This window comes from Elgaria multicarinata, chromosome 15 (assembly GCF_023053635.1).
Source record: "Elgaria multicarinata webbii isolate HBS135686 ecotype San Diego chromosome 15, rElgMul1.1.pri, whole genome shotgun sequence".
NCBI classification, from domain to species: domain Eukaryota; kingdom Metazoa; phylum Chordata; class Lepidosauria; order Squamata; family Anguidae; genus Elgaria; species Elgaria multicarinata.
In genome coordinates this window covers 717,288-739,209 of record NC_086185.1, presented here as the reverse complement: position 1 = coordinate 739,209, position 21,922 = coordinate 717,288, and the positions used below count along the sequence as shown (strand labels likewise).

The 21,922-nt window shown below is 49.3% G+C and overlaps 1 protein-coding gene and 1 long non-coding RNA gene across 2 annotated transcripts; both read right to left on the bottom strand.

Annotated features, from left to right (window-relative positions):
• Positions 1-205: 205 nt before the first annotated feature.
• Positions 206-4,366, bottom strand: LOC134409328 (chromodomain-helicase-DNA-binding protein 2-like; the record flags this gene model as incomplete). The annotated part of the gene is made up of 5 exons (XM_063142037.1): positions 4,336-4,366; positions 3,426-3,564; positions 3,072-3,199; positions 1,825-1,970; positions 206-286 (listed from the first exon to the last, which is right to left on the bottom strand). Coding segments are annotated over exons 1-5 (525 nt in total), but the record flags the coding sequence as incomplete, so codon positions are not given.
• Positions 4,367-4,949: 583 nt separating this feature from the next.
• LOC134409309 (uncharacterized) lies at positions 4,950-15,354 on the bottom strand. Its single transcript, XR_010026172.1, has 3 exons — positions 15,199-15,354; positions 12,122-12,163; positions 4,950-5,007 (listed from the first exon to the last, which is right to left on the bottom strand). It is a non-coding gene; the product is annotated as an uncharacterized LOC134409309 (long non-coding RNA).
• Positions 15,355-21,922: the final 6,568 nt, after the last annotated feature.

Genomic DNA, 21,922 nt, shown 5'->3' with positions numbered 1-21,922 from the left:
AGCTGCCTCTTGAAGGCCTCTGGGGTGGGAGAGCCGTGGGAGCCAGTGAATCTTGTTTAGGGATGCCAAAATGGCCTCATCCAGGAGAAGCAACCATGGGAAGGCAGCCCCCTGGCGGCCGGATGTGACACACCTCTGTTACCGCCTTCTTTTTGTCCTTCGTTTTCTTCTTCTCTTTCTCCTTCTCTCCTTCCTTGTCTTTCTTGCCCATGGGCGGCTTGTCTTTGTTCACTTTGCTGTCTTTTTTCGGCTTCTTTTTCACAGGGCTCGTGTCCGCTCCATGTTCCTAGAAAGAAAATGTTCGTGGGGGAACGGGACAGACAAACAACGTATTCGTTTGGAAACAAATCATCCCTCCTTCCCTTGAAAGGCTTCAAGGCGAAGGACAATGACCAGTTAAAAACAGTAAAACAAGAACACACCACAAGCCGATAGCAGCAAAGTTCAGGAAAGAAGGCGCCCAATAAAGCAAAGAAAAGAGCGTCCAGCAGAATTTAAAACACCCAGCTGGAAGCCACGGCGTAGCGAAAGGCCACCGAAGAGGTAGGTAGGAAGGAAGGGTGGCTTCTTGTAAGCCTATGCGGCAGGGCCTTGCTATTTACTGTTTTACTCTGTACAGCACCATGTACATTGATGGTGCTATATAAATAAATAATAATAATAATAAAAAAATAATAATAGGGAGGGAGCTCAAACGCCTGGCTGCAGCTACTGAAACATCGCCTCAAGCATCCTTCGCTGGCATGCCTGGCTCAGCTCAGCTCAGCTCAGACCCAGATATTGCTGTTTGTACACCAGTGGCCGTGGCCACGCTTGCTGGCTAGTTGCTTTCGTCACTCTGCTCCCTTACACCCAGAGTCTATGACAATTCTCTCTCCCACAGACGTTGCCCAGTTCAGAGCATGGGTTCGTCTAGCTCAGTATTAACCAGACAGTGGTTCTCTGTGATTTCAGGTCAGAGTCTTTCCCACTCTTAACTGGAGATGCCAGAAACTGAACACGTGTCCTTCTGCAGGTAAAACGTGTGTCCTACTGCTGAGTGAAGCCTCTTCACAAAGGCCTGGTTGGTCCACGCGGGAGCTGGGCTACTGGTCCACCCAGCACTCTTCCTGATGGGCTCAAGTGTGCCCAGAAGGGGGCGCCTTCCCTTCCCCCTCCTCAGTGTGGATATAAACCACAGCCTGGATTTAAACCAGGGATCTCCGGCATGTAAAACGTAAGCCATTCCATCAGGCTAGGGCTCCTTTTAACAGCTCCTGATGGAATCTTTACCGAACTGTGATGGCTGGAGACGCCCTTGGGAATCACAGCAGACCCACAAAACATCCGTTTACCTTGACCTTCCCCTCTTCGGACTGGTTATCCAAATGTCGAGGAGAGGAGGGTTCATTCCCGTGCTCGTCCCTGCCTTTGACAGTCTTGTTTTCTTTCTTTACCCAGGAGAGACTCTTCCTCACCTTGGTCTAAGGCAGGAGAGAAGCCAATTAGGGCAGAAGACACAAGCCTGCCACCTGCTGAGTTCAGCATCCTTTCTGAAGCGTGCAGGCCAAGACGTAGGACCCTCAGCACACGGCATGCAAGCACTGGATTCTCCCGCCCTTTGACCCCTGGGAATCCTACTCAGCTCCTCCTCCCTACGGCGAGTAGAGATTTTGCAAAGCACAACGCTCCTCACCCCCCGCACGCTTGCAAGCTTACATTTGCCACCACAAGGACTAGAAACTTGGAGTTTGCACTAGTGCAGCGTGAGACCAAGCAGAAGCACGGACTACAGAAAGCCCCAGACTAACAACTCTGCTACGTTTGGTTCTTGGCCGAACTGACCTCTTCCACCTCTTTCACGCTGCCCGTTTTTCCCATGTCTCTCTTGAGTAGTTTCAGCAAGTAGTCCGCTCGTGTCTGGAGCTGCTTCCCCTGAGGTTTTTTGTCCGTCTCGATGGGCAGGATCTTTGAAAACACATTTTTAAAAGCGGAGAGACATCAGTGCAACCCAACATCCGAGCGCAACCAATCTGCTCACACGCCCCCACTTCCCAAACATGGGGAAACAGAAGTCTATTGCGAAAGTGCGGAGACTGATAAACTCTGCACAGATTCAAAGTGAAATGAAAGCTCAGTTCTTCAGGTTGCAGAAATCTGTGTCTGTGGCTTGCATGGGCTTGGGGAGCACACAGAACCTGCACTAGCAGCACAGTAGAAATGAGCTCCTGCTGCTGTTGTTGTTATTATTATTATTATTATTTACTAATCTATATTGCCCCATAGCCGAAGCTCTTTGGGCGGTTTACAGAGATTAAAGCATTAAATATTTAAAAATCGAAATACAGAATTTAAAACCACAGAAGCATAAAAATAAACATACAAAAACAATACACATTTAAAAACAACTTTAAACTCAACACATGCTGTTAAATGCCTGGGAGAAGAGAAAAGTCTTGACCTGGCACCGAAAAGATAACAATGTTTTTGCCAGGCGAGCCTCGTCGGGGAGATCATTCCATAATTGGGCGGCCACCACTGAAAAGGCCCTCTCCCTTGTTGCCATCCTCCGAGCTTCCATCGGAGTAGGCACCTGGAGGAGGACCTTAGATGTTGAGCATAGTGTATTGGGAGGTTCATGTCGTGTTAATAAATGTAACACTTATTAGCTGCCTTGAGTGCCATTTTTCTTGGTAGAAAAAGCAGGTTACCAATCAAATACAAAGACGGCCCTGCGCTGAAACCGGCCTCAAATCAGAGTGGTTGGACACCCTTTCCCCAGATTTTCTTTATTTCTTTTTCTTCTCTGAGCTTTTTCCAGTGTGTTCTATGCGGTGCGGTTAAAAAGCAAAGTATGTTGTTAATCACATTGCAAAACTGGTTTCCGGTTTCCCGGAGCACTACCCGGCATTCCACTGAGGTCACCGTTGTGCATCGTTATTGCCGTGGCTTAATTTAATATAAAGCCGCTTACTCAGTGAGGGGGAAACGGTCTCTGGAGGAAGCCAAATCGCGCACACGTAAACACGCACAAAAACAGCATCATGTGCCAAGTTCCCTGTTCCTTGTTGGTCAATTTCAGCTCTGGAACTGGGAGCTTTTGATGAGCTCCCAGTTCCCGTAGCCGTGTTCGTAAATTCCCAGCAGCAAATGGGAGTCATCTTCCACTCCCCAATCCACATCAAAATGGGCCACTTTGGTACGGAAGGTCAAGCAGAACCTGCAAATTGAATCAGAGAGTAGAAAGATGAGGAGACCCTTTCCCATAACTCAGGCAAAAGCCACCTCTTTAAGATTTCCTGATTTGTAGCTTAGTCCCTCTATTCTATTTATTTAAGGGATTTATAAGCCGCCTTTCAAAATACAGTATTTTTTTCTCAGCTGCTACCAGCTCCCAATTGCTTGCATTCTTCCTGCCCATATGCCCATGGAATCTCCAGTCTCACCTGGCCCTCTCCTCCGGGTCAGTTGGAATAGTCTGGTTCAGCACTTCAAACTCCTCTTGGTGTTGCATAATGGCTTTCACATTCACCTGGACACCAGAAGTCTTAATGGTGGGGCCTTTCCTCTTTTTCGGTCCTTTGCCTAAAAAAAAGAGTCATAAGAACATACGAAGAGCGGTTCTGGATCAGGCCAAGGGTCCACCTAGTGCCTATATGACGCATTGGAAGCGGCATATAGCCGTCAGGACTAGTAGCCATTGATAGCCTTCTCCTTCAATAATTGATCTGAACCCTTTAAAGCCATCCAAATTGTTGGCCATCACTATGTTCTGTAGTAGCGAATTCCATAGTTTAGCTATGTGAATCACATATTTAAAAATCCCACACAAACACCGCAAAGTGTTTTAACACCCTTCCATCTTCATGGACGTCAGTGTCAATACGCCGTTCCAGAAAAGCTTTTGCGTCATGTGTGTCTTCGGAACCTTCCTTTAAACATGGGTAGCATTTTTTTTGTCTAGTTGCCTCTGGCACCCAAGAGGCACACCAGGGAAGCTTGACAGAAATCATTTCTTTTCTTTTTCGGTTGCTAACGCAAGGCGTTTGGCAGGCAGGTTAGCACTGTGTTTTGCTTGTTTTTTGTGGGCTTGCTGTTTTAGCAAGCTCAACACCACCCAAAATCATTTTATTTGTAGCAACCTGGTCTTGGGATAAACAGAACAGCAGTCTCCCATAAGATGAGGCAGGAAACTGCGCTTGAGTGAAACAAACATGGGCTTTTGCATAGACACTTTCGTGTCAGGCCAGAAATCTGAAATGGCCACCAATTTCAAACAAAATGGCGAATGGCGAAGCTCTTTGGAACCAAAAGCAGAAGCGACCCAAGAATTGCACGTGTCAACTCTGAACAAACCGGCTGAGGTCCCAAGCCAGAGCAGAGCCATGGCTGCAACTCAAACCCTGCAGCTTCCTCCTCACCCGTTGTCCCATCACGAGCTTGCCCTCTTCTCTTGCCGGCCCGGGGAAATCTCAGAAGTCAGAGAGGGTGGCTAAGCCAGGCTCCTCGTGAGGCAGTCCAGGCTGCAAAACGTCTGGCCGGCAGCTGTTTCTACCGCCCAGCCCCCAAAGCACGAACCTTGTGGGTCGTACCGTGATCCACCACCTTAAGATGCCCCCCTTCGCTGCTTGGCGTCACCAGGACTTAACGGAAACAAAGCAAATCACCCAAGCACAGGTAAAAGGGCTTCCTCTGCCTAATTTATGTCAGAGTTGAATTCCACGCCCCTTAGCTGACATCCTAGATCACTTGGCACAGAATTCGAATTATTTTTTCCAGTGAAGGGTCCACAGCCTCAGAAGGTTCACAGCCCCTGCCCAAAGGGCCCAAAGCCACACTCCGCCGAGTCAGGTTCAAGCGGCCCCGGAGTCACCGCTCCCCGACTTACTTTCCGTCGGGTTGTCCTTCAGCTGTTCCTTGAACTCCTGATGGGCCGAAACGCAGCTGCTGTGAAGGAGTTGTCCCAAGCGCTTCAAGTTGGCCACGGACTTGTCCACCAGCTCAGCATCTCTGGCGATGCACTCCAGCCTGGAGGAGGGGGGTGGGTGGGTGGTGGGAAAAGAAATCCTAGAGATGCTTAGCACCCCAAAAAGGGTCACTGGGTATTTATACAGCATCTAGCCTGCCTTAGTGCATGTTTGTCTTTTTTATGCTGACAGTGAAAAGGGGTGGACAGCATGGTATAGTGGTTAGAGTGCCGGACTAGGGACTAGGGAGACCTCGTTTCAAGCAATCCCATTTGGCCGTGAAGCTCACTTGGGGTTAGTCGTAATCGCTTGGCCCAACCTCTTTCACAGGGTTGTTGCAAGGATAAAACAGGGAGGGGAGAAACCATGTCATGGTGCCTTGAATTCCTTGGAAAGAAGGCAGCCAGGATAGAGATGCGAGAGAATCATTTAATTGCTCTGTGGGCAGCATTTGCATAAACAGTGACATGAAAGCGTTTGGCTATGGTGGGACATGGGAGAGGGCTTTCTCTGCGGTGGCACCCCGGCTGTGGAATGCCCTCCCCCGGAGGCCTGACTGGCGCCGGCACTGGCTTTATTTCGGCACCAGGTTAAGACACGGCTTTTTAAACAAAGCCTTTGATGGCTAAATCCACCAGCCTGCACACTGTCTTGTTTTAATTGGCTTTTACTGTTTTAAAAGTTCATTTTGGTTTTAATATAATAATGGTTTAATTTGTTTTAGAATTATATATTTATTTTTCTATTTTATCTGTACGATTTTATCTGCACGCTGCCCTGAGATCCTTGTGATATCAGGCAGGATATAAATGTTTAAATAAATAAATAAATAAATAAATGTAGGGAAAACTCCCACCCACTCCAAAAATCCTTTTTGTATCATTCTTTTCTCACTTGGTGCCATGCCCTCTCTGAAAAAATCACAACAGTTGCCCTGCTGGGTTTGTATTAATGTTTATATGGGTTAAATAGAACCCAGGTAAGTTTGAGGTCATGGCATGGCAGAGAGGAAGTGAAAGGTGGGAGGGGCTTGTGGGGAGGGACTGAGTTTATAGAAGGGGAGAGCAGACAGCTAATCAAGAAGATAGGGATTGATGCAACTGTAAGGGAAGGGTTAAATGGAACTCGGGGCTGGCATCTTTTAATGTGTAAATTTTATGGTCCATAGAAGGGGAGATAAGCGGCCCAGCTGCATGTGGGAGCCAAGGACCGATTGTGGCATGTCCGCTTGGCCTTGAGAGAATTAACATCTCAAGGCAGAGGTGTAAATGGATTTTCGCATCAGAGCTGAAGGGAGGGGGGAAGGAGCATGAAAAAACAGTATAAAGTCTACTTGGTGGGGGGAACAATTGCGGTCAGCTGGACACCAAGGTTGGGTGACGTATGATTTGTAGTTTAAGTTTTCTTGCTTGCTCCTTCTGGGTTCTTACATATATATGCATGTTTTTATAGTTTTAGTCTACTAATCCCATGTATACTACCCGTTTCCTAAAATTAAAGGTCTTAAACCTCAAATTGTGAGCCGTGAGTGTCTGTCCTGGGGATCCGTGCTAAATCCAGTCAAGAGGCCAGCTTCTGCTGGGGCATGCTTCCTTTACATGGTGGGCAGCGCTGGGATTCGACACGGATCCGGAGGGACAAGACGCTGGTAGGAAAGGGAGAGAGACGAAGCATAGGTTTGAACCCAGGACGAGCAAGATCGAGTAGACAGCCGACAATGTCTCAGGACCGGGGAGCAGTAGCTCCAGGTGTGGAGTTGTTGGGGGCGACTTCTCAAGAAGGAGTAGAAGGGGGATCCAGCCCAGCCACTTTCGAGTGGGTGGTGGAAGGGACGCCTAGCTCTGGGGAGAGGGCCCGGAGATGACACTCTGCGCAGCTCTGGATGCCAAGTGACGGGCAGGAGAGGGCGTGGTTCGATGTCCGGTTGAAAATTTTGTTCCCGGCAGGGATGATGGATGGAGGTGGCCCAAGCGTGCAGGTCCCACAGCCTCAGGAGATCCCCCTCCCTCGGGAGATGGTGAGCGGAGATGGCCCAGGCGTTGGGGCAGAGGGAGAGAGTGGCGAAGGGAAGATGCAGCGCATGTATACCGAATGCTTGGAGCTGATGACCCGCCACTTGAGAGTGGTCGAAATGGAGAGAGTGGGAGCTCGGGGTCCAACGTCAGCAGGAGTGTCAGGACCACGATTCGACCGGTGGGCATTCCCGGTGTACCAGGAGGGAGTGCTTTTCTGGCACTCTTCAAGGAGACCTGCGAAGAACTGGGAGTTCTGTCGGCTGAGAGAATGAGCTTGTTGCGGCCTCAAGTGTCCGGGACGTTGAGGGAGATGATAGCTACCATTCCCCGGGAGTTGCGCCATGACTATGGACACTTCAAAACCGTGGCGAAGGAGCAGTTTGCCCTGACGGCAGAACATTGCCGCCAAAAGTTCCGGCAATTGGCTAGGGGGCCAAAGGAAACCTTTGCGGCGTTCACGGCACGAATGATGATGGCTATGGAGGCCTGGCTGGAAGCAGGGGGGTTCGCAACCTTAAGGGGGCCAAAGACCTGATGGCCAAGGAGCAGCTTTACCATCAGTTCCCGGAGAAATACGATGCTTGCGTGGGGGAGAAGAACCCCAAAACTCCAATGGAAGCCGCAAAGATGGCAGACCGCCTACAGGTGTTTGAGCGGAAAAGTGTAGGAGGGACCCCGCGAGCCGTGGAGAAGAGCCAGGAGAGGAGCATCGGCAGAGAGGAAGACGGTGTGGCCCGGGAAAGAGCGTCGGGAGAAGGGGAGCACCCCGGCAGGGGTGTCGACCGCAGGGCCCCAAGTGAGCGGGGGGTGTTTCTACTGCAAAGAGCCCAGGCACCTGAAGAGAGAATGCCCCAAGATAGCGGCGAAACAGGCCGGAGGTGGCAGTGGACCCGCTCCGCAGCCAGTGGTGTGAGCGGCAGCAGCCCCGCCGGTACCAGCAGCCCCGTTGTCCAATTGGAGCGATGACAGCGAAGGAGAAGTGGCTGACCTGGAGTGGGAGTACATGAGCACCAAGCCGGCGGGAGTGGCGAAGGCGACAGCAGGTCCGGAGGATCCAGGTTCTGCTTCGGCTGTTTCCATGCGATTGGTGACCCTGGCCCAGCTCCAGTGGAGTCGGAAGAAATTCTGTGAGTGCGTTGTGGTCGATGGGAGGCCGGTTTGGGCTCAGAGGGACACCGGCGCGGATTTGAGCAGCGCACACGTGGGTCTGCTCAAGCCGGAACAAAAACTTTTGGGCCGAACTGTGACCGTAACCCCTTACGGGGCGCCTCCGTTTGAGGCACCGCTGGCCCGGGTGAACATTGAATATCGGGGGTGGAAGGGAGAGTTAGTTATCCTCACGCATACGGAAGGGCCAGCTTTCCTGTTGGGTAACGACTTATGCTTTAAAGTTACCCAGCTGGTGGTGGCTACACGGGAAAAAGCGGCAAAACAGAAGGGAGAGGCGGAGGCCCCTTTAAGGGAACCACCCGGGGTTGGGCAGGGAGGGAACGACCCCAGTCCCTAGGATTTGGATACCCCGGAGTTCTGCCAGGAGTTGCAGCAGGACCCCACCCTACAGGGGTGCCGGGAAGCGGCGGGGGGTCCTGCGGATGGGTGAGGGAAGATGGGGACGGCCGTGTTCACCTGGGAGAGGGGAAGGCTGTATCGGTGGTTTTCGCCCAAAGGAGGGGGAGGGGTGGAGAGAAAACAACTGGTGGTGCCCCAATCCTCTCGGAGGAAGGTGTTGGAAGCGGCCCATGAGCTGCTGTGGGGGGGGACACTTGGGGATTCGCCGAACGCTGGAGAGGGTGAGCCGGGACTTTTATTGGCCCGGAATAGCCCAAGAAGTACGGGATTTTTGTTCCACATGTGATACGTGCCAGCGGGTAGGGTTTCCCTGGGACCACCCTAAGGCTCCACTTCGCCCTTCACCCATTACGGAGGTGCCGTTTGAGAAAATGGGGGTGGACATATTGGGGCCTTTCAGTCCGGCCACCTGGATGGGAAAAAAGTATATTTTGACCCTGGTGGATTACGCTACCCGATACATGGATGCGGTGCCCCTGGCCGTTATCTCTGCCCCACAGTTAGCAAAAGCCATGATGACAATTTTTACCAGGCTGGGAGTCCCCAAAGTGCTGGTGCATGACTTGGGGGGAGGGTTTATGTCCCAACTGCTAAAAGAAATATGGAAGCTGGCCGGAGTGCAACAGTGTACTTCCGCGGCATATCACCACGAGGGCAATGGGCTGGTGGAATGCTTCAATCAAACGCTGGGAAGAATGCTGAAAGCGTACGCCACCAAACACACGGCGGATTGGGATCAAGCCCTGCCCTACCTTCTCTTTGCTGCTAGGGATGCTAAAAGTGATAGCTTGGGGTTCTCGTGAATGAACTGGTGTTCGGGAGAGAATTGCGGGGTCCGTTGAAGCTTTTGCGGGAGGGGTGGGAAGGATGGACCAGCCCTGCTCCTGTTTCGGTGGTAGCCTATATGCAGAACCTACAGAACTTACTATGAGAAGTAGGGAAGGCAGCCCAAGAGAACCTAGCCCAGGCCCAACAAATTCAGAAGGGGTGGTATGACAGGAAAGCACGGCAGCGGGTAATCCAGGAGGGGGATAAAGTGTTGGTGTTGAAGCCATTAAAGCCGGAAAAACTCGCTGTTAGGTGGGAGGGACCCTTGGTAGTGGAAAAGAAGTTGAACGAGGTTAATTACTTGCTAAAGGACCCTTCCAGCCAATGCCGCTCCAAAGTATATCATGTAAACATGATGAAGCCGTTCCAAGAGCGAGCTGTGCGGGTGTGCCAAGTGGGGAGAGGGGACCCCTTGGAGGAGGAGGTGGGACTGGATGTCCTGGCTAGCTATCGGGGAAAGGAGGGGCTGGCGGACATTCAGGTACCGGAGGAGTTGTGCCCCAAGCAGCAGACGCAGTTAAAGCGATGCTTAGGAGAATTTGAGGAATTGTTCTCGGGACTCCCAGGGCGCACATCCCTAGTCACCCATTCCATTGACACCGGGAAGCATCCATCAATTCAGTCCCCCCCTCACCGGTTAAATGGGAGGCAGCTGGAAATAGTGAACAAAGAGATTGAGGAAATGCTGGCCATGGGAGTGATTAAGAAAAGCCAAAGCCCATGGTCCTCCCCCCTGGTCCTTGTGGCTAAGAAAGACGGCTCAGTCTGTTTCTGCGTGGACTTCCGGAAATTGAACAGTGTCTCCACGGTGGCGGCCTACCCCATGCCCCGTACAGATGATTTAATAGAAACACTTGGGAGGGCCAAATTCATCACCACGCTGGATTTAACTAAGGGGTATTGGCAAGTGCCCCTAGATGAGGATGCCGCCTTGAAGTCTGCCTTCTCGACCCCTAGGGGGCACTACCAGTTTACAGTACTTCCGTTTGGGCTCTCGAATGCTCCGGGAGGCTTTCAGAAATTAATGGACCGGGTTCTGGAGGGTCTGGGAGCCTTTTCGTGTGTTTATTTGGACGACGTGGCGGTGTTCAGTGACACCTGGGAACAGCACTTAACACATCTGTCCCAAGTGCTTGGCCGGCTACGGGAGGCTGGGCTGACGGTGAAGGCATCCAAATGTCAGTTTGGGCGAGGGGAGGTAACCTATTTAGGTCATAGAGTGGGACAGGGAGCATTAAAGCCTATGGAGGCCAAAGTGGAGGCAATCCAGCAATGGCCCGTCCCGCAAACCAAAAAACAGGTCCAGTTCTTTTTAGGGCTGGCGGGTTACTATCGGAGGTTTGTCCCCAATTTCAGTCAGCTAGTGGCTCCCTTGACGGAGTTGTGTAGGAAGAGGCAGCTGGTCCGGGTGCAGTGGACAGAAGCATGTCAGCGGGCGTTTGAGGGGTTGAAGGAGAAGTTAAGGCAGGCTCCCGTTCTTTGGGTGCCTGACTTCGATCGGCCGTTTGTAATTCAAACGGACGCTTCTGAGGCAGGGTTGGGGGTGGTGCTATTGCAGGCAGGAGAAGGAGAACAGCTGCAGCCCATAGCGTTCATTAGCAAGAAGTTGTTGCCGAGAGAGAGGGCGTTGGCTACCATCGAAAAAGAGTGTTTGGCCATTGTGTGGGCAGTAGGGAAGTTGCAGCCGTACCTGTGGGGCCGGCCGTTTCAAATTCAAACTGATCATTCCCCACTGTGCTGGCTAGCGCGGGTAAAAAACACCAACCAGAAGTTGTTGAGATGGAGCCTGGCTTTGCAGGACTACAATTTTACCATCTCACACATCTTCGAAGCTTCAGTCACGAGGGGGGGGGTTTGAGGGTTCGTGTTATATACCCCTGCCCCTGCGTGGGCACAGAAATGAGAAAAAAGAAAGAAAAACACAACAGAGGTCAATGTGTAAACTGGGGAAGGGTAATAAAAGGTAGGATGGAATTTTTTAGAAATTCCATCTTAAGGGGGGAGGTGTAAGGGAAGGGTTAAATGGAACTTGGGGCTGGCATCTTTTAATGTGTAAATTTTATGGTCCATAGGAGGGGAGATAAGCGGCCCAGCTGCATGTGGGAGTTGGCCAGAGCCAAGGACCGATTGTGGCATGTCCGCTCGGCCACATCTCAAGGCAGAGGTGTAAATGGATTTTCGCATCAGAGCTGAAGGGAGGGGGGAAGGAGCATGAAAAAACAGTATAAAGTCTAATTGGTGTGGGGAACAATTGCGGTCAGCTGGATACCAAGGTTGGGTGATGTATGATTTGTAGTTTAAGTTTTCTTGCTTGCTCCTTCTGGGTTCTTACATATATATGCATGTTTTTATAGTTTTAGTCTGCTAATCCCATGTATCCTACCCGTTTCCTGAAATTAAAGGTCTTAAACCTCAAATTGTGAGCCGTGAGTGTCTGTCCTGGGGATCCGTGCTAAATCTAGTCAAGAGGCCAGCTTCTGCTGGGGCGTGCTTCCTTTACAGCAGCTACATCTAGTTAGTGTAGGGTGACCATATGGAAAGGAGGACCAGGCTCCTACATCTTTAATAGTTGCGTAGAAAAGGGAATTTCAGAAGGCGTCATTTGTGTGCATGCAGCACCTGGTGAAATCCCCTCTTCCTCACAATGGTTTAAGCTGCAGGAGCTATACTCGAGTGACCAGATACGAAAGAAGGCAGGGCTCCTGCAGATGGCAAGCAACATGCAAATCCTCAGCATCTCCAACTGAATCTCTTGCCACTAACCTCTCCAGAGGAACACCAAATTTCTTATAGGCCTTGATAAATCTGTGGGATTCAAACCCAAAGAAAAGAACAGCTATCAAACACCAGATACATCCCTATTGGAAGAAACTGTTCTGGCTCCCAGCCCGTAACTGTGGGATTGCGCACACCCCTTGCCACTAAATTCAGCATGGGGTGCGCAACTGCACACATTGGAGAAAACAAAAAACATTCAAAGCCATTCTTAGCAAAAAGCTGACTCCTGTGCAAGGCAGAAGATGTGCACGGCTACTTGACCCACCATAGGATGGGAACTGGCATATGCAGTTTGTGTTACCGCCATCTGAATTGGCCCTTCTAATTCAGCAGTTTTAGAGTCCAAACCATTTAAATTACATCATCATTGTATACCAAAAAACCACCAGTAATTAATGGATTTATGTCAAGGCCCTTTGCTACCCTGGTCTGTGCATGTATGATAAACGAAAGGCACAGAGCCCCCGGGGTAACAGGCTGTGTAAGACAACTTGGGTCAGAGCAAAGGAGAAGTTCAGCCTGACCTGCGAGAAAAAAACCGGTGTTAATCGATGGTAATTTTAAGTTTGTGGGGCTGCAACATTTAATCAATCAATCAGATTGATTTTGAAAAAGAGAGAAAACCAATTCAACACCTCCCCACCTGCCCATTCACTGGGCAACCGATTTTAAATAAATAGGTGATTTTTAAAACAAAACTGATTATGGCCAGCCATCTAAAAGGAGATGTTCCCCATTTTCCTTCGCACATAGAAAGGAAACTCCTCTTCTAAGATGCAAGCTTGAGGCACGTGCAAGCTCACGCCCATCATAGAATCATAGAATCATTGAATAGCAGAGTTGGAAGGGGCCTACAAGGCTAGGGTGACCATATGAAAAGGAGGACAGGGCTCCTATATCATTAACAGTTGCATAGAAAAGGGAATTTCAGCAGGTGTCATTTGTATATATGGAGAACCTGGTGAAATTCCTTCTTCATCACAACAATTAAAGTGCAGGAGCTATACTAGAGTGACCAGATTTAAAAGAGGGCAGGGCACCTGCAGCTTTAAGAGTTGTGAAGAAGAGGAAATTTCACCAGGTTCTCCATATAAACAAATGACAACTGCTGAAATTCCCTTTTCAATACAACTGTTAAAGATACAGGAGCCCTGTCCTCCTTTCCATATGGTCACCCTATACAAGGCCATCGAGTCCAACCCCCTGCTCAATGCAGGAATCCACCCTAAAGCATCCCTGACAGATGGTTGTCCAGCTGCCTCTTGAATGCCTCTAGTGTGGGAGAGCCCACAACCTCCCTAGGTAGCTGATTCCATTGTCACACTGCTCTAACAGTCAGGAAGTTTTTCCTGATGTCCAGCCGGAATCTGGCTTCCTTTAACTTGAGCCCGTTATTCCGTGTCCTGCACTCTGGGAGGATCGAGAAGAGATCCTGGCCCTCCTCTGTGTGACAACCTTTTAAGTATTTGAAGACTGCTATCATGTCTCCCCTCAATCTTCTCTTCTCCAGGCTAAACATGCGCAGTTCTTTCAGTCTCTCTTCATAGGGCTTTGTTTCTAGACCTCTGATCATCCTGGTTGCCCTCTTCTGAACATGCTCCAGCTTGTCTGCGTCCTTCTTGAATTGTGGAGCCCAGAACTGGACGCAATACTCTAGATGAGGCCTAACCAGGGCCGAATAGAGAGGAACCAGTACCTCACGTGATTTGGAAGCTATACTTCTATTAATGCAGCCCAAAATAGCATTTGCCTTTCTTGCAGCCATATCGCACTGTTGGCTCATATTCAGCTTGTGATCTACAACAATTCCAAGATCTTTCTCGTTTGTAGTATTGCTGAGCCAAGTGTCCCCCATCTTGTAACTGTGCATTTGGTTTCTATTCCCTAAATGTAGAACTTGGCATTTATCCCTATTAAATTTAATTCTGTTGTTTTCAGCCCAGCACTCCAGCCTATCAAGATCACTTTGAAGTTTGTTTCTGTCTTCCAGGGTATTAGCTATCCCACCCAATTTTGTGTCATCTGCAAATTTGATCAGCGTTCCCTGCACCTCCTCATCCAAATCATTAATAAAAATGTTGAAGAGCACTGGGCCCAGGACTGAGCCCTGCGGCACCCCACTCGTTGCCTCTCCCCAGTTTGAGAAGGTTCCATTGATAAGTACTCTTTGAGTCTGATTCTGTAGCCAACTGTGGATCCACCTAATAGTTGTTCCATCTAGCCCACTTTTAGCTAGTTTGTTAATCAGAATGTCATGTGGTACTTTGTCAAAAGCTTTGCTGAAGTCAAGATATATGACGTCCACAGCATTCCCACAGTCCACAAGGGAGGTTATCCCAACCAGGTGTTTGTTTTTATCCACACGTGCATCTAAATGGATACGTTTATCAACTCAAACTCATGCGCTTCAGCGACGAAAACATCCTGCATTGGATTGCAGCCCCAAAATTTCGTTTGACTCCTTCTGGAGCCAAACGGAAGCCCCGTGTGGCGCAGAGTGGTAAGCGGCAGTTACTGCAGCCGAAACTCTCCCCACGGCCTGAGTTTGATCCTAGCCGAAGCTGGTTCTCAGGCAGCCGGCTCAGGTCGAATCAGCCTTCCATCCTTCTGAAGTTGGTAAAATGAGTACCCAGTTAGCTGGGGGAAAGGTAATAACGGCCGGGAAAGGCAACAGCAAACCAGCCCGCTACAAAGTCTGCCAAGAAGATGTCAGCAAAAGCAGGCGTCCCTCCAGGAGTCAGCAATGACTCAAGTGCTTTGCACAAGAGGTTCCTTTCCTTTCCTTTTCCTCCTGGAGGCTGCAAGGGAGCTTTCTCAGCTGTTCCCTTGTGCAAACTGATATGATGATGGCCGAGTTATATCTGCCAAGGTTTGCTACCCACAATGCCTTTGCAGAAAGACCCTGCATGGGTGCTCTGAGGACTTTTTAAAAATATATGTAAGAGTTAAAGATATATTGGAGCCAGCTTGAGACCCTGGAGCAGGGTGAGAAATAAATAAAGAAGCAGCCCCATCCGTGGCTGGTCCAGCATTTGCAGTGCCAGCTCAGGATCAGTGCTGACCTCCGGATTTCTGTGTCCGTGAACCCTTCCACCATATCCTTCCGAACATTCCGGGGGCACCCTCTGCGCTTGGGCCTCTTGTCGTCATCCGAATCCTCGCTCTCGCTCTCGGACCCCGAGGACCTCTGCAGTTTTCTCTTAATCTCCACATCCGAATCGCTGTCGTTGGCCTGAGCCTGCAGGACCCCAGGAGACAAGGGAAGGCTGAGGATGCAGGGTGGGGAGACGGTGGACACGGAGACATTTTTCTCCCTCTCTCAAGATACCAGAACCCAGGGTCATCCCATGAAGCTGATGGGTGGGAGATTAAGGATGAATAAAAGGAAGGACTTCTTCACACGGCACAGAGTTAAACTATGGAATTCATTACTACAAGATGGCCTCCAGTTTGGATGGCTTTAAAAGGGAGTTGGATAAATTCCTGGAGGCAAAGGCTATCAATGGCTACTAGCCCTGATGGTTGTGTGCTATCTCCAATATCCAAGGCAGTTAGCCTGTGTGCTGGTGAACATGGACGGGAGGGTGTTGTTGCATCATGTCCTGCTTTGTTGGTCCTTGGTCAACAGCTGGTTGGCCCCTGTGTGAACAGAGTGCTGGGCTAGATGGACCCTGGGTCTGATCCAGCATCAGGGCTCTTCTGATGTCCTTATGAGCAGGATCACCTGCAACAGGTGTGCTTCCTGCTTAGCCTCTGAACTTTCGTTGCTTCACAGCACAAGAGAGATTCAAGCCAACTGGGCTTGCGATCGTCTGCTTGAGTTGTAAAGGACCAGGTATTGCCTGGAGAATTGGGACCGTTTCTAAGGGGCAACTCCTGCTCTCCAGGAAGTAGCAAAACTGGGGCCTGGGTTGTATTGCAAAACTAGGGTGACCATATGAAAAGGAGGACAGGGCTCCTGTATCTTTAACAGTTGCTTAGAAAAGGGAGTTTCAGCCAGTGTCATTTGTATATATGGAAAACCTGGTGAAATTCCCTCTTTATCACAATAGTTAAAGCTGCAGGAGCTGATCTTGAGTGTCTGTACTGTGTGTTGGGTACTCGAGACAGATTAGGGATTCTGCTGGTGTACCGTCCACCCCGCTGCCCCACAGTCTCCCTGCCTGAGCTGACAGAGGTTGTCTCGGACCTGGTGTTGAGAACCCCCAGGATGGTGGTTCTGGGGGATCTCAACTTCCATGCCGAGGCTGCTGTCTCTGGAGCGGCTCAGGACTTCATGGCTGCCATGACAACCATGGGGCTGTCTCAACATGTCATCGGCCCAACACACGCAAAGGGACACACGCTTGATCTGGTTTTCTCGACTGGGCAGGAGGATGGTGATCTGGAAGTGGGGGAACTAACATCTACCCCCTTGTCATGGTCAGATCACTTCCTACTGAGGTTTAGACTCTCGGCGGCCTTTCCCCTCTGCAAGGGTGGGGGGCCTATTAAAATGGTCCGCCCCCGGAGGCTAATGGACTCCGATGGATTCCAGAGGGCTCTGGGGGATTTTCCTGCTGATATGGCCGGTGCTCCTGTCGAAGCCCAGGTCGCTCTGTGGAATGCAGAGATGACTCGGGCGGTTGACACGATCGCGCCCAAGCGTCCTCTCCCTCTGAGCAGAGCCCGGTCAGCTCCTTGGTATACACCTGAGCTGAGGGCAATGAAGCAAGAGGGGAGACGGCTAGAACGCAGGTGGAGGAAGACTCGTGCTGGGTCTGATCGAACACGGGTTAGAGCTCACTATCGAGCCTACTCTGTGGCGGTGAGGGTGGCAAAGAGGCAGTTCTTTTCCACCAGCATTGCGTCTTCTCAGTGTCGTCCGGCGGAGCTTTTCCGGGTGGTTCGCGGCCTGTTACACTCTGGGCCAGGGCGAGAGATGGTGGAACCCTCGGTAGCACGCTGTGACAAATTTGCACGGCACTTTGAAGATAAAGTCGCTCAGATTCGTCATGAATTGGACATCACACTTAATGCAGCTCCACTAGTAGAGGTGTTAAGAGCGCCGTCCGGTTCAGTTTTATTGGATGAGTTTCAGTTAGTGAGGCCCGAGGATGTGGACAAGGTGCTTGGCCAAGTCCGGTCGACCACCTGTGTGCTTGACCCTTGCCCCTCGTGGCTCATTACATCAAATAAGGAGGGGATCGCCGGCTGGGTCCAGGAGGTTGTAAATGCCTCCTTGAGAGAGGGAGTGGTGCCGGCCTCTTTAAAAGAGGCGGTAATTAGACCACTCCTGAAGAAGCCTAATCTGGACCCGGAAGATGTTAACAACTACAGGCCGGTGGCTAATATCCCTTTCCTGGGCAAGGTGCTTGAGCGGGTGGTTGCAGGACAACTCCAGGCACTCTTGAATGAAATGGATTATCTAGATCCATTTCAATCGGGCTTCAGGCCTGGTTTTGGAACAGAAACTGCCTTGGTCGCCCTGTGGGATGACCTCTGTCGGGAGAGAGACAGGGGGAGTGCGACCCTGTTGGTTCTCCTGGACCTCTCAGCGGCCTTCGATACCATCGACCATGGTATCCTTCTGGATAGGTTGTCTGAGCTGGGAGTTGGAGGTACTGCGTTGCAGTGGTTCCGCTCCTACTTGGATGGCCGATTCCAGAAGGTGGTGCTGGGGGATTATTGCTCTGTGCCGTGGCACCTAAGCCATGGGGTTCCACAGGGCTCTATCTTATCCCCTATGCTGTTTAACATATACATGAAGCCGCTGGGGGAGGTTATCCGGAGATGTGGACTGAGGTGTCATCAATATGCGGATGATACCCAGCTCTACCTTTCTTTTTCATCAAACCCAGGTGAGGCAGTGGCTGTTCTGAACCAGTGCCTGGGCACGGTAATGGACTGGATGAGGGCTAATAAACTGAAACTCAATCCAGACAAGACGGAGGTACTGTTAGCGGGTGGTTCTTCTGTCCGGCGAGGTGATGTTTGCCCTGTCCTGGACGGGGTTGCACTCCCCCTAAAGGATCGGGTCCGTAGTTTGGGGGTGCTCTTCGATCCAGAACTGTCACTTGAGGCACAGGTGAACTCAGTGGCAAAGAGCACCTTTTATCAGCTCAGGCTGATATACCAGCTGCACCCTTATCTGGACAGAGATAGCTTAGCTACAGTTATCCATGCTCTGATAACCTCTCGTTTGGATTACTGCAATGCGTTATACGTGGGGCTGCCTTTGAAAACGGTCCGGAAACTTCAACTGGTGCAAAACAGGGCAGCAAGGTTATTAACAGGGACTGGCCGGTGAGATCACATTACGCCAGTCCTTTTACAACTTCATTGGCTGCCAGTCCAGGTCCGGGCCCAATTCAAAGTGCTGGTATTGACATTTAAAGCCCTAAACGGTTTGGGGCCAGGTTATTTGAAGGAACGCCTCCTCCCATATGTACCTACCCGGACCTTAAGATCATCTACAGGGGGCCTTCTCCGTGAGCCCCTGCCAAAGGAAGTGAGGCAGGTGGCTACTAGGAGGAGGGCTTTCTCCGCTGTGGCACCCCGGTTGTGGAACGAGCTCCCCAGAGAGGTCCGCTTGGCGCCTACACTATACTGCTTTCGTCGCCAGCTGAAGACCTTTTTATTCACTCAGTATTTTAACACTTAATTTTAACTTAAATTTAAATTTTACTGTTTTAACTCTGTATTTTAATCCTATATCAACTTTGCTGTGTGGTTTTATCCTGGTTGCGCTTTTTATACTGTATTTCGTAATTGTGTTTTAAACTGTTGGGTGTTTTACTGTGGTTTTAATTTTTGTGAACCGCCCAGAGAGCTTCGGCTATTGGGCGGTATAAAAATGTAATAAATAAATAAATAAATAAATAAATATACTAGAGTGACCAGATTTAAAAGAGAGCAGGGCACCTGCAGCTTTAAATGTGGTGATGTAGAGCAAATTTACCCATTATCCTCTGTGGTTCCCTCTATCGGCATTCCCATTTGTAATTTTTTTTCAATTGTTCTGATCTATGTGCATAACTGCATATTCGTTTAATATCCTCTTTACAGAGCGCAGGCTAGTGTCTGTATAGTCTATAGCCACAGAGCGCAGCCTAGTGTGCGTTCAACTCTATAGGCAAACCTCAAAAAGGAGCCATTTTTCCTCTTCATCTTTCCCGCGAGGGGGGGAGGGAGGGGGAGGGGGCAGGTATCCATTTTTCCTCTTCATCTTTCCTGCCAGGTAGGACAGGGGAGGTCAGTTCCATTTTCCTCAGTCGTTCCCGCTTTTGGCTTTCTCATTTGTAATTTTACTTTTTTCTTTAGAAGAAAATGATGATGTTTTTATGTCTGGATGTTGAAATGTAAATAATGTTAAGTTTCTCCCCTCCACACACAAACCCACCCCACCCCACCCCTACATAGATTATTGAACTCTAATGTGGAATGAAATGCTTGCTTATAAAGCTTTTGCATGCCTTTTTCTTTAAATCACAGTGTTCCTTTTTGGCTGCTGAAGTTTACATGTATCTCTTAGAACTGATATTTCAGTTCAGGAACTTTACCTACTTTTGTATAGTCTCCCACCCACCCCCACTCCTCTCCCCACAACCTCGCTTGCATTTCCCTCATGCTTGTAATTGTTCTTCATATTTCAGCTAACGGTTTTATGAGGAGAGTTATTCCAAGTGCAATACTTTTAAAAGTGGGTGTTGTTTTATTTTTGGTGACATATTAAAAAACTACATTCTGTTAGCAATTCTGCTAAGTTATCATTGACCTAATGTTAAAACCAAATCAAGGAGTTAACGAGTTTAAGCAAGAGATATATTACTTAATTAATGATATTATAAATATTTTTATTCTTCGTAATCCTTAGATCTGAGAATGGCAAGTGGCAGTAAGGGGCAAGGCACCTCATGGCGTCACCCAGAAATTCTGGATTTGCTTGACGTATGGGGGCAAGAAAAACTTCAGGAGCAACTGAGGGCAACCCACCGGAACATTGATTCATTTGAAGTGATAGCACAGGAACTACAAAAGAGGGGGCACAACCGAACAGCTGTAGAGTGCAGGAGGAAAAGCAAAGCTATGAGACTTGAGTATTGCAGGGTGATCATGCACAATGCAAAGTCAGGTGACAATGCAACCACATGTCCCTACTTCTCACAGCTACACAGAATTCTCAGGGGTGATGCTACAATGAGACCTAAGCGTGTAGTATCAAGTATAGAAATTAGAAGGACCATGGTGTCATCAGGCAGCAGCAGCTCATCCGGAAGTTCCTCGAACATCAGTTATGGCTCCTCACAGGAGGAAGAAAATGTCCCTCTGGAAACGGGGAATACTGAAGACCTTTACAATGGTGAGTAGTGTTTTTTTATTTGTATATTTCTCCCTTAAATACAGGAGAAGTGTGTATTAAGTATTGCTTTTTTTTTACTACTCACAGATGAACAGGTCAGCATGGATTCGGATCCAAATATGAGCTGTACATTGACAGATCAAGAGCAAGCACCGATTACTGTGGATTAAGGTTTGCATATGTTAAAGATGGGCTGACAATGTTTTGGGTTTTCAAGCTGTTATCCCCGGGGTAGCATTGGCTGCGAGTAATCATATGTTTCCAATGCAATAATGACATTTAATAATCTTGTTAGTTTTTATAACTGTGTTTTAATTTTTTTTCTAATGTTGTATATTAACAGTGTAACTATTTATATTCCTCAATTTAACAACATGAACCATTTTGAACATGGAAACTATGGAAAGAGAAACTGAGTTCATCTTTTTCAACTTATATTCACAGAAACAGCATCAACCAGCAGCACTGCAGCTGATGCACAACAGCAAGCATGCCAGCACCCTGAAACTGGTAAATCTAAAATTATACCATCCATTATGGTGCAGAAATTAATATAAATATACAATAATTGTATAATATAGGGGTGTGCACGGACCCCCCGCTCCGCTTCACTTCCAGATCCGCGATTTGCAGATCGGGCCGCTTCGCTCCGCCCCCACTCCGCTGCGGAGCTCCGGATCCGGATTGGAGCTCCATTTCCCCCACCCCATAGGCTTGCATTAAGCTAAAAAAGTATACAACTTTTTTTCTGTGAAAGTTAGAAACCTCACGTTTGGCACCATGACACCTCATGGAGGTATACACACGCACGCCAAGACTCAAGGCAATCCCATCATCCCCTGATTTTTGGGGAATTTATGAAAATCGGGCACCCCATTCACACCCCTTTCCATAGCTCCGTCAATTTGCACGTTAGAAACCTCAAACTCACCACCATGACAGCTTATCCAGGGATACACATGCATGCCAAGACTCAAGGCAGTCCCATCATCCCCTGATTTTGGGGGAATTTAGGAAAATCCAACACCCCATTCACACCCCTTTCCATAGCTCCGTCAATTTGCACGTTAGAAACCTCAAACTCGCCACCATGACACCTCATGGAGGTATACACAGGCACGCCAAGGCTCAAGGCAGTCCCATCATCCCCTTTTTGGGGTTCCATAAGTAAGAGAGAAACTGGACCAGACTGACCACGTCCTTCAAGGGCAGCCATTGTAGCATTATAGACTTCTTCATCCAGAGTTGCTAGGGTTTCCCTTCATTTTCTTTATCCCCCTCTTCCAATCTTACAAACTCATGTTATCCACCCTGCCCACGTTATCCAGCCTCACAGCTGTTTCTTAAGTTCACTTAAGGAAAATAATGAAATTTAAGGATTTTAGTGCCACGCTTTAGGAGCTGAAGAGAAATGCAGCCTACCCTCATAAAGCAAGGGATAGGGT